Source organism: Medicago truncatula, chromosome 2, assembly GCF_003473485.1.
Source record: "Medicago truncatula cultivar Jemalong A17 chromosome 2, MtrunA17r5.0-ANR, whole genome shotgun sequence".
Classification (NCBI taxonomy): domain Eukaryota; kingdom Viridiplantae; phylum Streptophyta; class Magnoliopsida; order Fabales; family Fabaceae; genus Medicago; species Medicago truncatula.
In genome coordinates, this window is record NC_053043.1 from 17603466 (window position 1) to 17621514 (window position 18049).

The 18049-nt window shown below is 33.7% G+C and overlaps 1 protein-coding gene and 1 non-coding gene across 2 annotated transcripts; one reads left to right on the top strand and one right to left on the bottom strand.

Annotated features, from left to right (window-relative positions):
• The first annotated feature begins 2224 nt into the window (after positions 1–2224).
• Positions 2225–9406, top strand: LOC11438775 (lycopene epsilon cyclase, chloroplastic). Its single transcript, XM_003595195.4, has 11 exons — positions 2225–2657; positions 4979–5150; positions 5565–5700; positions 5812–5922; positions 6065–6167; positions 6443–6586; positions 6670–6777; positions 7285–7381; positions 7461–7589; positions 7833–7965; positions 9043–9406. Exons 1-11 carry the CDS (start codon positions 2361–2363, stop codon positions 9206–9208), a joined length of 1596 nt encoding a protein of 531 aa, XP_003595243.1. The 5' UTR covers positions 2225–2360; the 3' UTR covers positions 9209–9406.
• A 7059-nt stretch (positions 9407–16465) lies between these two features.
• On the bottom strand, positions 16466–16572 carry LOC112419589 (small nucleolar RNA R71). The gene has a single exon (XR_003009715.1). It is a non-coding gene; the product is annotated as a small nucleolar RNA R71 (small nucleolar RNA).
• Between the last annotated feature and the right edge of the window lie 1477 nt (positions 16573–18049).

Here is an 18049-nt window from a genome sequence, read left to right on the forward strand (position 1 = left end):
AAAATTATTCTTGTCAAACTTTATTCAAATTTTAAACTAATAAATTCTTATCAAATTGTATCGGATTAAGCCAAACGACACAACTCATTTCCTACTCGAAGCCTGGTACTTTTGCCATCGACAAAAAATGAAGGGTTAAATAACTTTTTCGTCCATAAAACTACAACTATTTTGATTTTAGACACTAAAAGAGAAAACAAATTGTTTTCATTTTGTCAAAATTTCCCCTTTCATTTTTTTGTCACTAATGACCAATTTATATTCATAATAATATCAATATTATGACCAATTTATATTCATAATAATATCAGGATTATGACCATTTTATATTCAAGACATGTCCAATGTTGAAACAAAATTGAATTTGTATAATGCCTCTAAAGTTTTGATAATAACAAAGTATTGAAGAAATGTTGTTATTCTGATGTGTGGTAGTGGCATCTGGACCCGACAAGGGGTTATTCTGTTCGTGGGGTGTATGAAATGCTGACATCTAATGAGCATGTTCATGTTCCTCCAAGCTTGGATTTAATTTGGCATAAGTAGGTTCCCTTGAAGGTCTTTGTTTTTGCTTGGCGAATGTTACGTGATAGATTGCCAACAAAAATAAATTTGGCAAATCGCGGTGTCATCTCTCCAGAGGCTCGGTTTTGTGTCGCCGGATGTGGCCACCCTGAAGACGCACAACACATGTTTCTCTTGTGTCCTCACTTCGGTTCCCTTTGAACGCTGGTGCGAGCGTGGATCGGGTTTGATGGTGTCGACACTCAGGTTATTCAGGATCACCTCAATTAGTTTATTTATTATACAGGTGGCATGAAAGCGCGGCGTAATTTTCTACATCTCATATGACTTTTGTGCTCCTGGATCTCGTGGAATGAAAAATATAGTCGGTTGTTTAAAAATCAGGAATGCAATAGTTATCAGCTACTTGAAAAAGTAAAATATTATTCTTTGTGGTGGTTGAAAGCTAAGCGATTTTTTTTTTTTTTAATTTTTTGGTATCCAAATGTGGTGGTCGAACCCCCTAATGTGTTTGGGTATCGGCTAACATTGTTTTGTTGTTTCTCATTGCACTGCTTGTATTCTTAGTAGTTTCTTTGGCACGCCTTGTGCTGAAAGGATTGTTGTGGTTTTGTTAATATAATTCATTTTGGCTTGTTTTAAAAAAACAAGTGAATATGCTAATATATGTTTAAGTGTGTATGACCATAGATTAAAATTTATCAAGGTCTGAACATATATAAGAGCATAAAAAAATACAAAAGACACTAAATGACTTGGTATAAGATCTCAAGGAAGGTCAACCAAGAGTCAACACTTGAATCAGAAGAAGAGTTGCACTCAGAGGATCCGAGGCTCTGTGGATCAAACTTTGAAGGTCATCAAACTCTAAAGAATAGAAGACTCTCAAGGACACGTTAGACTTTGTCTTCTTCTGAAGATGTCACTTTTAGATAGTACAGCTTGTCCTCTTCTAAATCACGTGTTATGTCAAATTCAAGGAAAAAAAGAATGAAATAGGTAATTCTATTTGCAGCAATGGGTTTCGAATGTCTTTTCAGATGACATTAACGAAAACAAGGAAAATGAGGTATTGACACAAAAAGCAAAACAATAAAGAGAGAAAGTAACATAATGTGAGTATGAGAGAAAATATTGTTACAAAAGTTATCAAAAAAATTATTGTTCAAATATCATTTCTCTTTCTTTAAACTCTTGTATCTAGGGGAATAAGTTACCACAAGTTATTCATGATATAATTAAAAACAACTTTGGTGTAAACAAGCAATTATATTTAAATGATGAATGAATTTTATCAAAGATGAATTTTTTACGATAACTTAAGTTCGATTCATGGTAAAACAATTCTTAGTTAAATTTTACTTATATTTTTAACAGAACTTTTTTAACAAATATTTGTTGAGAGTGGAAAAAAAAAAAAGTTAGGCCTTCCTGAAATTAGGTATGCTATTTTTCCACAAAATTTGGGTTTGGCCTCCTCTCTTTTATTTCAAGTTAGGTCTTCCTTAACATAATGTCTGCTAATAATTACACGTGCAAGCTCAAGCTGTCTGTTACAAGTCACAACGAATCGTTTATGATAAGGGTAGCTGCAGAAAACTCCACCGAATTAACAACCTCCACGTGGAAATGTTCACCGAATCAGCAACCTCCACGTGGAATTCAGATGATGGCTTATTTATATATCATCAAACTGAAACACGTTAACCATACAATCCCTCTCAAAAAAGCGCCAACCAAATACGTCGTCGTTTCAACAGTCATCATCTTCAACACCATGGTTCTATTCTAAGCACTTAAACGACGACGTCGTTTTAACACTGATCTTCGTTACAATGGAGTGCGTTGGAGCGAGAAACTTAACGGCAATGGCGTTTTGCATAAGTCCTTCTTTGCGGTTAAGGAGAAAGAAGATTTGTTGGAGAAGAAGAGAAGTTTCATCGAACGTGATTCGGTTGCGTTCGATGAAAGTGAATGCGAAAGCAGGTGGTGCAGGAAGTGAGAGTTGCGTTGTTGCTAAAGAGGATTATGCTGATGAGGAGGATTTTGTTAAAGCTGGTGGTTCTGAACTTGTTTTTGTTCAAATGCAGCAGAAAAAGTCTATGGACTTGCAATCTAAGCTTGCGGATAAGGTTTGTTTCTTTTATTCTGATTCTTATTGTAATTGTTGTTGACTATGTTTTACGCACTATGAAGCACAAACACTTCTCTGATTAGATGTGTCCCAGTGTTGCCGAGACAACACTGACACTATGTTGAGTTGAAATATTTGATCTATGTTGAGTTGAAATATTTGATCGTAGTTGAAATAAGAATTTTATTAGTATGCTCCGTTGGTGTACGCTGGCATCCAATTATGATGTGTTGTGACGTGAATTAATGAATATGAAATATGTAGTTAATTTCTAGAAATAATTGATAATTATAAAGTTACATAAATTTATTTGTTATGAGAAAATAGAAGATGCACTGTCAATGTAAAATAGTTTGAAATTATAAAATTATTTTGAAATTGGTGATCATTTTGTTTTCTCCCAAATCACAAAGATATTTTGAAATTAGTTGTGTGACATGGTACATTCATGGGTTCTTATTGGATGATAGTGTAAAACTATTTTACACCTTAAGTGCATGACCATTAAACTCAATTTTAATTCCTGTTTAAATTTTTTTCAATTAAGCTTAAATAAGCTAGCAAATTCGTAATTGATAAATATGAAATGTCATAAAACAATTTTTAATTACTAACTTTTTTTTTTCTTTTCCAATTAAGCTCGAAATGTTATTTAAAGTAGTATATAAGGAAAAAAAAAAAAACTATAAGCTAGTGAAAAATGATATAATCTCATGAGAGAGTAACCGTGACCTTTTTTTTTGGAGAGGGAGTGACTGTTACCAAACAGCCCTATTTTGTTTGTGTTTTTGGGTTGAAAATGTAAAGAATAAGGCTATGGACTTACTTTGGGTTTTGGCTTTTTCTTTTAGGTTATTTGCTTTTAGTTAATGATTGAATTATCTTATTTACAAGATGTTGATTTAGAAGTGTTTGAAATTTATTTGTATGAGCAATTGCATTATGCTCTGTCAATTTAAAATGTTGTTTCATTTCTTTAGGGTATGTAGAATTTAGATCGTATTTACAAGATGTTGATTTAGAAGTGTTTGAAATTTATTTGTATGAGCAATTGCATTATGCTCTGTCAATTTAAAATGTTGTTTCATTTCTTTAGGGTATGTAGAATTTAGATCGTATTTACAAGATGTTGATTTAGAAGTGTTTGAAATTTATTTGTATGAGCAATTGCATTATGCTCTGTCAATTTAAAATGTTGTTTCATTTCTTTAGGGCATGTAGAATTTAGATATTTGAATTATGTGGATGAATTTGTAGGCTACTTCTAGGGACGGAACTAGAAAAAATTATCGAAGGGCCGGGGTGACAACTGTAGAGTAATTTCTATTGTGACAAGGATGGTTATGGCGTATGAAAATGACGCCACAATCTCATGATATGCGGCAACATACATGATGCTTTTATTTACAATAATGAGTTCTATAAGATGAGTTGTTTTTTCTTTATAAGCAAAAATTATTATTAATGAGACTACAAGGAATACTCCAACCCTGTACAATCAAATATTGGGAGATTTAAGAATTCAATGGATTACTTAACTAAGCGAAAAATTGAAAACCTGAACTCTTTCGCTCCCTCATAATATACCATCCGCAAGAGAGCACCTTTTTAGGAGATATCACACCATTCCCTAGCAATTGCTCCTTGAAGGACATAGGAGTTGTCATTTAAATTTGAGGATTTGTTTTCTTCTTCTAGTTATATTTTATTTAACATAGTTTATTATAATTATAATCATCTTTTTTACATTTTTCTAAAAGTTGCTGCCAGTTAAATTGTTAAGGATGGAATGGCGTGTTAGAAAGGTTAGGGCGAGTGAAAAACATTACTCCTAAACAAAATTAGCAATTGTGTGCAGGTTCTATAAAGAAAGTGGGACTAGTACGTTTTTTAGGGGGTGAAATGTGTTTTTTATAGATATGTCTCAAGTATTACTTGATACTCTGGGGCGACGACCACCCCAAATCATGTATACCTTGTTCTGTCCATGGCTCTTTCTATGAATAAAAATGATGTGATCTGTGTTGTGCAACCCGTGTTATGGCATACACGTCTTTATTTTCAAGCACAAATTGTCGTTTTGGTAATATTACTTATAATTTGAAAGCCTTGTTAACTTTCATGCACAGATGCACCATTTTTTTTTTCAAGCAATGAACTGTCGTTTTGTTAATATTGCTTGTAGTTTTGAAAGCATTATTAACTTTCACGCACAGCACTGGTTTTCATGTTTCGGATATAAGAATATTGATTATTGAATTTGTCTATGTTGTGTGTGTGTTCATTCTCTTGAGAATTTATCGTTAATCGCTCTTGCAGTTGCCACCTATCTGTGTTGGAGATGGTATACTAGATCTAGTTGTTATTGGTTGTGGTCCTGCTGGTCTTGCTCTAGCTGCTGAATCTGGCAAGTTAGGATTAAAAGTTGGACTTATTGGTCCGGATCTCCCTTTCACAAACAACTATGGTGTGTGGGAGGACGAATTTAAAGGTATCCTTCTTGCTGCATCTTTCTGATTACATTATCTTTATATTTTAATATACTATTCATTACAACATTATAAAACATGTTAGGCAATTTTTGCAAAGCATATTTGTGAGATTTTGATAGATTTTCCCTTATGATTTCATTTTTGCCCATCTTTTTATGAATCATAGAAACTATGATCTTAGAACTTTTCATTTTCACTCTACTTGTGTTAGTACTGCCTAACAGATTTCATTTAAAGAAATTTCTGTTTGCTTCTTTATTCTGATGATCCCTGATATTTTGATATTTTTCATTCACCAGCTTGGATATTTATGTCCTGAAAAACAGTATATATTTTCTTGCTGGACAAGAGCATATACTTTGCTTTCTTAGTTGATATTAAGCCTTACCAAGTGCACTTCATTATAATTTCAGGTCTTGGACTTGAAGGTTGTATTGAGCATGTTTGGAAGGATACCGTTGTATATATTGATAATAAAAATCCCATTTCAATTGGACGTTCTTATGGCCGTGTCAGTCGGCATTTGCTTCACGAGGAATTGTTAAGAAGGTATAACTGCTGATGATATCTATAGTATCACTATTATTTCTGAATTAACTTCTTGGTTATAAATGCTTTATTTCCTTCTGTAGATTTGTAATTCATATTAATTTTCCCTAGGTGTGTCGAGTCAGGTGTCTCATATCTTGGCTCAAAAGTAGAAAGGATTGTTGAGGCTAGCAATGGTCATAATCATGTTGTCTGTGAATATGATACTGTAGTGCCTTGCAGGTACGATTTGCATGCTTTTATAATTTTTATCATCTCATCTATCTATAATATATTGAAACTTCCCTAAGCCTTGCTATGGAGGTAGTTTTGTAGCACCAGGTTTCCCTTATTATATATTGAAACTTCTGACCTGTTATTATAGGCTTGCTACTGTTGCATCAGGAGCAGCTTCAGGGAAACTATTGCAGTATGAGGTTGGGGGTCCAAAGGTGTGTGTACAAACAGCTTATGGTGTGGAAGTTGAGGTAGGGGGTTGGCTCTTGCATTCTAGTATTTTTATTACACTGTTGGTATGATATCATGTAGCATTACTCCTGTCCTACAAAATATGATTTTGATGAATAAGTCAGGTAAATTGTACCAAGTCCGGGAAGTTCCCAAGTATTGGTCTAACCATGCTTCCTTCCTTGTCTTTAACAACATAACATGTATACTCTTCTAATTGAAAAATATTGAATGTATAAAATGTGATGTATAGTAATAATGAGTAATGACTTTTTTTGTTTTGTTATAATTTTAGGTTGAAAACAGTCCTTATGATCCAAACGTGATGGTTTTCATGGATTACAGAGACTATATGAAGAACAATGTTCAAAGTCTAGAAGCTAAATATCCAACATTTCTTTATGCAATGCCCATGTCCCGTTCAAAAGTGTTCTTTGAGGTCTGCTCAATGTTTTTTCAGTGTAGTGTTTTCCATTAAGTATTGCAGTTCTGTTAGTATTTATAGAGAAATTCCAATCGCAGGAAACATGTTTGGCGTCTAAAGATGCCATGCCTTTTGATTTATTAAAGAAAAAGCTCTTATCAAGATTAAAGACAATGGGGATCAAAGTTACAAAAACTTATGAAGAGGTAAGGGCTTTGGCAACACGCTCCCTCCTATTGGCTGAAAATTGAATGGTTCCCAGACTTTGGAAATGGTTCTTTCTAAATTATATGGGTTCCACATAAATTTAGCAAGGGCTCATCTTGTCAAAAATAGGACGCATCCATTTTCCATATAGGATAATACTTTGTTGCGCATAAGTATTGTTAAATGACCACTCTGTCCTATCGTACTATTGCATATCTAACTCTGAAAAAAATACAATTTCTGATATTTGCTGTGATCATTGGTCATCAATTTTTTTATTTGGTTCTTTTTCCGCCGAAAGCATGTATTATACTGGAAAACATTAACGGGTGAAAAACAGCTCTTCCCTTGATAACAGTCTTTTACCCTAGCTTTCCAATTGTCCTTTGAGCTGTTACATAATAGTTGGGAAATTATAATGAGATATACAAGTTATTTTAGTGCATTTGGACATATTTAGCATCTGATGTTGAATTCTGAGTGTTCTTATCTACAAATTTGTGTAGGAATGGTCTTATATCCCAGTTGGTGGATCCTTACCAAACACAGAGCAGAAGAACCTTGCGTTTGGTGCAGCTGCCAGCATGGTGCATCCAGCCACAGGCATGACATCGTCACATTTTCATAATACGCATATGCTTAATTTACTTATAGCTCTTTTAATATCGGTTTCGTCCAATAGGCTACTCTGTTGTGAGATCGTTGTCAGAAGCTCCGCAATATGCTTCAGTAATTGCTACAATTTTGAATGACGGTACTGCAAGGGACATTGTTACTTATGGAAGAAGTAAGGAGAATCCATCCATGCGAGGTAATCAAGTAAACCCGTAAGCTTAGAACCTTAGACCCTAAACATTACTAGTTCCTCCAAAATTACAAAAACTATGCTCACTTTTTTCTTTCCTCAAACAGTTCTACTATCTGCCAGAAAGTTATGCATAATTTTGAGATGTAGACTCTGTTCATTCCGAATTTGAGAGCTGATATTTTCAGACTTCTCATTGATGTTAGGTTTTCGATTTGTATGTGCATTTAAATTTTCTTTTTCTTTCAGCTTGGAATACACTTTGGCCACAAGAAAGGAAACGACAGAGATCATTCTTTCTTTTTGGATTAGCACTAATTGTGCAGCTGGACATTGAAGGCACTAGAACATTCTTTCGTACTTTCTTCTGCTTACCTGAGTGGTATGGTCTATTTTCTCTCATATATGTCATACATACTTTGGACTTTGTTGTTGCTGTTAGTATGTGCTATACAAATTATGCTTGAGTCCTCTAAATTCTATCTTCTATCTTGGCTAAGGTGGTTGAAACTTGACTGCCAAAGAAATGCCACAAATCATAATACCAATTTTCTATTATTTGGAAAATGGCGCCCGCTTTATTGTTAATGCTAAAATCCTCTTTGGTATGCATGATAGGATAGCATAGGACAGGATAAGGACTAGTATAAAAACTTGATAGTATAAGGCTTGACATAATTTAAATAATGCAATAGTTATGAAGAAAAATAAACCCCGAAGTAAGGTGGGGGATATCATCCTTTCCATTTCCCTTTCCCCAAAGCCCTCCCTTCCCTTTTGCTCCTAATTCTCAAACAAAGCCTAAATTGGGCCCTCCACGTTAAAGAAGTGGACTCAACTCTAACTCTAGTGCATGGCAAGGTCACATGAAAATTCTGTGGACTCAACTCTATCTCTAGTACAGGACAAGGTCACATGAAAGTTATGTGTATGTGTCACATACATTAAGTAAGTTGGACCAATGTTTGGATCCTCTAGTGTAGTTTCTCTCTTAATTTAATGGTCCCTACAACTGCAACACCATACTGCAAATGTAGAGGATAAAAGTCCAGTCGGACCATATTAAACTTTTTAAATGTGCATGTAGAACAAGATAATAATGAGATTCACACTTCATAATTTTTTTCACATAATCATACTATGTGAAAAATCTAATATGAATGGGTCCATTTCCATTCAAGCTGTTCTTTGAGTTTTAATGAAAGCTTCTTAGGGATAGGAGAGATTTAATCTGAAATTTTGTGACCCTTTACATGCTACAACTCCCTTTTTACTAAAAACCATAACAATACCTCGTGGCATAAAGGTTAGTAGTATTCAGGTTACTTGTTAGCATTAGATAAACCAGTTTGCTTTCCTGTGATATAATTCTGACTCCATCTTATTGCTTAATTTTTTCCCACTTTTGTGATTGAAATTGCTCCATAATGAAATGATGATTAAATGATTTTTATCGCAGGATGTGGCAAGGATTTCTTGGTTCTTCTCTGTCCTCGAAAGATCTTCTATTGTTTGCACTCTACATGTTCATAATAGCACCAAATAACTTAAGAATGTCTCTAGTCAGACATCTGCTTTCAGATCCTACAGGGTCAACTATGATAAAAACCTACTTGACGATATAGTACGTTTCTATAAACTTTTTCCTCTTGTTAGGTACCCTGTATTGAGAGACAGGCTAGATTACATTAGGAGCCTTAATAGAGTTTGTAGGTTATGTACATATGTTTATATTATTACTATTATTTTACTAAAAACAATATTGTTTTATGATTTTGTATTCCTTGTGCTATGTTATTTGAACTTGTGTATTTTTTCTCTAATGGAAAATGATATAAAAATGTGGAGAGTACAAGAAGTACTCAGGTTCAAAGAGAAATGTAGAAAAACAGACCACACGAACAAATAGAAAAGCTACAAATAACAAACAAAAATAAAATCCAAGCGGAAACACCCTCTGAAACACCTTATTGCCGACAAGGCTCCACGGCGCAAACAAACTACAACTCCAACCTGAGAAAGAGGAAAGGAAACAACACCTACAAGAACGACCAAGAGTGGATCACCAGCCACCCAAAGTCAGAGTGATCGAAGATTGCCACCTCCACCAGTCACCATTGGTTGCAACAAAGAATCGGTTCCACCTCCCACCGCAATCATCCTCCGTCTATAAACGTTATAACGAGTAAGGACCCTATCCAGAAGAATATAACATCCCACTTTTTCCACGCACATACATATACATACATATGTGTGTGTCTATATATATATATAGTGTTGAACCCCTAGAACTACAATAAGAGGAAGGAGAAAAAGAAAAATTCGGTCTACGTTGTCAATCATCTATGCAATAAACTTCCTATGATTTTAATGAAATTCAGTATGATACCTCAATCTTTTAGTTAGTACTATGATTTTTTAGTAGTTTCAATTATCTGTTTCAAAATCATAATTTTTTGATTGATGATCACTATTTTATTTCGTTCTTCCTCACCGTAACTCCGATTTAAGTGAAACCAACGTCAAAACGACTGTGTAAACCGTAGTTATTTTATTTGCCAATTTATTTCCAAACCCAGGATGATTTTCTTGTGCCAATTTTGAAATCTACCTTTTTACTATATTCTCATATTCCATTTTTGGTTTTTCACCATAATTTTCTACTTGCACTTTGGAGAACAAAGAGTAAAAGGAACGGAAGCTTGTAGTTGGATTAGCTTATGAAAGCGTCTAATTGCATGAGGCGAGAGAGAGTTTGATTTATTGATTACAAGTGAGATGAATGAAACAACTATATATTGCTCACGTCATTCGGGCCTCACAGGTGAATTCTTGTTGCATAATGTAAAAAATTGAAAGTGTGAGATTAAAACATGAATAATTACAAACTTTATTAAGGTGTACAAGGTTTTAACCTCATTACCAGTTTTGCCTCCTACTCAAGACCCCACTTGATAGGGGCAAATAAGCCGATTTAATATAATACACCCTTTGAGAATCATACATTTTGAGGTGCATGAGAAAACTTACGAACTTAGTACATAAATAAAAGTAAAGTCTTATTCAACAAGCAAGCTTGTGGACAGCAAGAACAATTATCACTTGGACATGTGCATGCATGTCAAAGCATAGCCACACCTGCATAGAAATGCAATGTTGAAGAACGTTATTAGCCTAAGACACGTGGCAAACATGCATGCGAATTAAATGTATCATATTTTCCTATAAATAAGGGTCTAAAGACATTGTAATAAGGATTGCTTAATTCATTCATAACTCACATTTAACACAAAACAATCGTAGCAAATTACTTTTCTAAACTACTTTAGTAACTGTACTCATTGAATTCCTACACAATGCATGTCGAGCTAATTAACTTGTGTCATTTTGACTTTTGAAACTACTTGTCATAATGGTGGACTTATGCTTATTGTTTATTATGGGGCCATTTTTCTATAATAGATTAGGACTTTTAAGTATAATTTTCATTTTTCTTCATGAGTATGGTTGTTGTCCCCGAATGTTACTCTTATTTTTCTTATTTTAATTAGTATTAAGACGAGTCTGTCTTTCTGCTTTTACTGGCGAGGAACAATAAAATGGTAAAAATTAGTTAAATAAAGGGTAAGATTGGAAGAAAAATGTTATACCAAAAACAATAATTATTTATATAAGGTCAAAATATGGGCTTTTTTTTAAGGAAAAATATGGTCTTCTTATATTGTTCTACTATCGCATATCGTTCCTCCTATTATTGTGGATTGTTACTATTTTAACATGATTTAACTAATTTTTTAATTGATAATTTAAATAATAATATAAAATTGGTAAAATAATTTAAGTGAACGAGAAAAACTGAAGAAAAAGTTCAATCCAAAAGGATGTATTTTCTTTATATCTTATATATAAAAAGTTCCTTTAAGTCTTTTTGACAATGCAAATTACTTTTCTAATTTTTTGTGTTTTTTAAATGATTTATTATCTTATATATAAAGGTTCTTAAGTGTTATAGACAATGTTAGAAAAGTTGTTGCAATTTTCCTTCCTAATTTTTCGTTTATTTTTTTAAATGATGTCATATCTTATCTTATATATAATTTTTTTTTATGTCTTTTAGACAACTTTTCGAAGCCAAAAATGTTGTTACAAATTTCTTTCCCAATTATTTGATTTTTTTTCTTAAATGATCTCATATCATACATATAAAGGTTCTTAAGTCTTTTAAATAAATTTTTGAAGTAAAAAAAGTTGTTGCCAATTTCTTTCATAATTTTTTTTTAAATGATCTCTTATCTAATCTAATATATAAAATTTCTTAAATCTCTTAAATAAATTTTTGGAGGTAAGATAGTTGTTAAATTTTTTCTAATTTGTTGTCTTTTATTCTTTTTTGAAAGAATGATCTTACACATCTTATCTTATATATAAAAGTTATTAAGTTCCATAAACAACTTTTTTAATATTTTAATTTTATTTATGTTTTAACTAATTGAATCTAAATTTAATAACTTATCTTATGTATAAAATTTGTTAAGTATCTTAAACGACCTTTGGAATAAAAAAATAGTTTTAATATTTTAATTAGTTGAACCTAAATTTACTATCATGCATAAATTTGAAATTTTTTATTTAAGAGGTAATTACATTCGTTGATGTATTTGTTATTTTTTTTATGGCTTAAATAGGTCTTTCGTCTCTGTAAATATAGACTATTTGAATTTTCGTCCCCGAAGTTATTAATCCTTCCAATTTGCCCCTGCAAATATTAATCATTTGACTTTTGATCCTAATTACATCTGATTAGTAACTTCAGGGACGAAAATTCAAATGATCTATATTTGCAAGGATGAAAGACCTATTTAAACAAACCACCTCGCCCAATCATCACTTGCCACATGGGCACCACGTCGCTAATGACAACCCACCTCAGCAAAAAAACCTAATTAGGACCAAAAGTCAATTAATATTTGCAGTGGCATATTGGAAGGATTAGTAACTTTAGGGACGAAAAATTCAAATGACCTATATTTGTAGGGACGAAAGACATATTTAAGCCTTTTTTTATTTATCTCTATTTTATGGAGTCAGCAAGAGATTTTAAACAATTCTTATCAAAATCTCTCTGATGTGATAATATGAAGTCTAAATTACTTTGGAGTTTTATTATTTGTCTTTTGGAAGCATTATCAATGATTTTTCATAACAAGGATTGGACCAAGGGTCAACCCTAATCCTTATCTTTGTACATTAGTTTTAAGTGTACTTACGAAACACATCAATAACTAACACTAAGTTGTATGCATTTTGCAGATGATGTAGGCTTAATTGGAGTGTCGGGGGAGGAATTAAATAAGATATTGGAGACTTGGAGAAAGTCTTAGGAACATATGATATTTGTTTGAGTAGAAGCAAGCCATAGTATATGTAATGTAGTTTCAGTAAAATGCGAAGTAGTTCGACCTTAGAAGTGAAAGTTAGAGATCATATCATACAAGTTACACAGTTTAAATTCTTGGGTTCATTGTACAAAATGACAAAGAAATAAAAGCAGATGTAAATCCTCATATTCAAGTTGGATGGTTCAAATGGAGAAGAGTCTCAGGTGTTTTATGTGATACAAACTTACCGTTTAAGTTGAAGTTATAAAAATATTAAATAGTTGTCAGATCAGCGATGTTTTTATGGGACAAAGTATTGGGAGGTTAAGAACCAACACGAAAATAAAGTAAGTGTGCGAGGATGGGGATGTTTTGTTGGATGTGTGGTAAGACTAGATATGATAAGATTAAAAATGACAACATTGTAGAGATAGTTAAGGTAGCACCTATAGTATAAACATTGTGGAAAAGAGGTTTTGGTGGTTTACAGAAAAAACTTGTAAATTATGTAGTAAGAAAAGTATATCAAATAGAGGATAGTCATATTTTAAGAGGTATAGAAAGACCTAGAAAAACTATAAGAGAGACTATTACGAAAGATTTACATATTTATGAGTTGAATCTAAATATGATTTATGATAGAACAATATGACATATTTCGGTCTATGTAGTCGATCCCACTTAGTAGGATAAAGTTTGGTGGTTGTTGTTGTCGTCGTCTTTTAGAAGCATTAACTCAAGCTCAACAACAACTATTATTTCATTGGCTAAATATATATTTTTATCATTTAAGTTTGACAAAAATATTAAGTTAAATGAGATAATCAACATTTATTAGTCAATGAGATAATCAACTTCCCGTAAATCACATGGGTCCAAATATTGGTTGGTATAAATATATTTTGAGTGTGTCGTATTTGCTTGATAGTGCTTGAAGTGTCAACATAATTTTTTATCTTGTTTAATCGATGTTAATCATACCTAGCTAGTTTGATTGAAAAAATGAAGATTTTAAACATTTGTAATATATTTACTTTTATGTAGAAATTTAATTACTTTATTTTATAACTTTCTTTTAGTTAAATTTAACTAATTAGATACTTTAAAAATAACTTCTTAATTTTTATTTTTGATGGCCTAAGACGACAATACACATAAAATTAAAAGATATCAAAAGGGGCTTTCTTGCGATGGTGGCGTTCAATATCGTCTGGAAGCCTCAACACTCTTGGAGGGTTCTGTCGGCCACAATCTCTCATAGGCTTTCTGTAACGCCCTAGTCGATATATTTAATTATTTTGATTTAATTAGAGTTTTATAGGTGATTTATGTGGTGTGTTTATTTTATTATATAGTTTATTTTAATAATAATTAGAATAAGTGAGAAATAATAATTATTTTGGAGTTTGGGGAGTTATTTAATATTTAATAGAATTATGGGGAGTTAAGTGAAATGAAGGGAGTTAAGTAATGTGAAGTTAGGAAAATAGATGTTAGAAAGCTTTGTACGTAAAATCTGACAAGTTGGGAGAGAAGGGAGAAGAGCAAGTTAGAGCCAAGAACCAGTTTTGCTGTGCATTTTTTATTCTGAATTAAGGTAAGGGTGAGGTTTACTTCAATAGTATAGATTTTAATTTCTGAGTTTGAGTTTAACAGTGTTCTGGTGAAAATTGAGAAATTATGGGTTTTGTGAGAATTGATGATTTTGGAGTTGAGATTGTGATTTTGGTGTTAGAAATAGGTTCTGAGCGCATACAGTTGATGAGTCAATTATATGTTATTTTAATATGCTTTTTAGTTTAGTTTTATTTAGATTTTATATAGTTTTATATTAGTATTATTTCCTTTTTAGAATAGTTTACTTTAAAATGCAATTTGTTATATTTCAGGGAAGAATATTGGATGGAGTGAGTCTTGGAGCAAAAGAAAGGGATTTGGAGCAAATTGGGCACAAAAATATGAAGATTGGGAAACAAAATATATCTCCCACAAGTCAGAAGCTTGGCACGGCCCGTGCTAGCCTTGGCACGGCCGTGCCACCCTCCAGATGCCTTTTGCTGCTTTTGCTTTGACTCCAAGCTATTCTATTTTGGCGCACAATCTACCGAGGAATATTCTAGGAATATACTTGCTTAGATTTTAAGTCAATTGTGTACTATAAATAGAGTAGCTAGCCATCACTAAATATTCATCTTTACTTGGAATACAATAAGTGACAATTGCTTTTCAATAAAGTTCTTTTCCTTTCCTTTATTTTCTTGTCTTTTACTTTCATGCTTTCTCTCTTCTCCCCCATGTCTACGATGAACATGAGTGAGTAGACTTCTTCTTGTCTTGGGATTGTTGGATAAGTCTAAATGACATAATCCTAATCAAACCAAGCCCTAAGCCTTAATCTTATGTAACCCTAATTTCTTATCTGAATTCACCGTCTTAACATGGATTAACCATTATCAAACTGTGGAAACGAAAGTGGAGGGTTTGATAATTGTTCGTCCATTATTCCAAATATCAATTCATAAAACGAAAGTGGAGCTTTGATATTCGAACAAGTGAATTCAGACAAGGATTGCAAAGTCAGCGAAATAGGCTTTGCAATCTTTGAGACATATAGTTTCGATCTTCAAGGGAACTAATAACAATCAAGTCAGCGAAATAGGCTTGGTTGTTAGAGGAACCAAAATCCAATAGTAATCAAGTCAGCGAAATAGGCTTGGTTGCTAGAAGAACTTAAGAGAAACTGTCTTGAGAAATTAGGTCTAACATAACATTATAAGCTTATGGTTTTGGTTTGAGAAGGACTTGTTATTTAGATGAAATCAACGATCCCAAGGCTCTTTTATTATATTTCTTTTTAACTGTTTAAAAAACCCCCAACTTACAATTCTCTTCTCTCTTCTAATCATCTCTAAAGGTTAATTAAATTGAACTACTCCCTGTCGGAACGATACTCTTTTATACTACTTCGGTAAGACCGTGCACTTGCGGTTTTATCTCATCAAGTTTTTGGCGCCGCTGCCGGGGAGTAAACTAATTTAATTAATTCTTTCTTTGTGATTAGAACTCTTTTCTCTCCCCTCTTCTTCCCTTCTTCTTTTTCCTACACTTGATTCGGGTGGCTTAAAGATAATAGATAACATGGCTGAGGAACGCACTCTTAAGGAGTATTCGATCCCTTCTTCGGATGAGCCATGCACTATTATAGTCTACCCAACAGTTCAAGGTAGCAACTTCAAAATAAAACCTGCACTGCTAATTCTGGTGCAACAAAACCAGTTCTCTGGATCACCTTCCGAGGACCCAAATTTACATATCTCAACCTTTTGGAGACTTAGTATAACTTGCAAAGACGACCAAGAAACCGTCAGGCTACATCTCTTCCCTTTTTCTCTAAAAGATAAAGCCAGCAATTGGTTCAATTCTTTGAAGCCTGGTTCCATTACCTCATGGGACCAACTGAGGAGAGAATTCCTTTGTCGTTTCTTTCCCCCATCCAAAACTGCCCAACTTAGGGGAAAGCTTTACCAATTTACTCAAAAGAATGGGGAATCTCTTTTCGATGTGTGGGAACGTTTTAAAGAAATACTTAGACGTTGTCCCCATCACGGTCTAGAAAAATGGTTAATCATCCACACCTTTTATAATGGTTTAACATCTAGCACTAAATTGACTATTGATGCAGCTGCAGGTGGTGCCCTAATGAACAAAGACTTCACAACAGCTTATGCGTTAATTGAGAACATGGCTCTAAACCTCTTCCAATGGACAGAAGAAAAAGCAACCATCGATCCTTCGCCCTCTAAAAAAGAGGCAGGTATGGATGAAACCTCTTCCATTGACTATTTATCTACCAAGGTGAATGCATTATCTCAAAGACTTGATCGCATGAGCACACCTACCTTCTCACCTCCTTGTGAAGCATGTGGCCTATCTAGTCATTCTAACACCGATTGCAACCTAAGTAGTGTTGAGCAGTTAAATTTTGTTCAGAATGGCCAAAGAGTTGTTCAAAAATCTCACATTGAACTTTTAATGGAAAACTATTTTCTTAAACAATCCGAACAGCTCCAAGAGCTCAAGGACCAAACTAGACTTTTGAACAACTCTCTTGCTACTCTCACAATAAAGATAGACTCTATCTCCTCTCACAACAAAATTTCTGAAACTCAACTCTCCCAAGTAGTCCGTAAGGTTAACCACCCCAATAAAATGAATGCTGTCACACTTAGGAGTGGTAAGCCACTCGAAGACCCCATAAGGAGAACCGAGACCGATAACAGTGAGAAAGAAATCCGCGAACCACCATCTAGGGAAACCAGAGCAGAAAGAGAGGAACCACGAGTTGAGGAAAACACGCCACCTCCCTTTAAGCCAAAAATCCCCTTCCCTCAAAGGTTTGCCAAATCAAAGCTAGATGAGCAATTCAAAAAATTCATAGAGATGATGAACAAGATATATATTGATGTGCCATTTACCGAGGTCCTAACCCAAATGCCCACATATGCTAAATTTTTGAAAGAAATCCTCTCTAAAAAAAGAAAGATTGAGGAAAGTGAGACGGTTAACCTTACAGAAGAATGTAGTGCCATCATCCAAAATAAATTGCCACCAAAGCTTAAAGATCCAGGTAGTTTTTCCATACCTTGTGTCATAGGGTCGGAAGTTGTGAAGAAAGCTATGTGCGATCTAGGAGCCAGTGTCAGCCTAATGCCCCTATCACTTTATGAGAGGTTGGGAATAGGGGAACTTAAATCAACAAGGATGACCCTACAACTAGCAGACCGTTCTGTTAAGTATCCAGCTGGAATCATAGAAGATGTCCCCGTTAAGGTAGGAGAGGTATATATCCCCGCCGATTTTGTTGTGATGGAAATGGAAGAAGACAACCAAGTACCAATTCTTTTGGGAAGACCTTTCCTTGCCACTGCAGGAGCTATCATTGATGTAAAAAAGGGTAAGCTTGCCTTCAATGTAGGTAAGGAAACTGTTGAATTTGAACTTGCTAAACTAATGAAAGGTCCCTCCATTAAGGACTCTTGTTGCATGATAGACATAATCGACCATTGCGTGAAAGAATGCTCTTTAGCA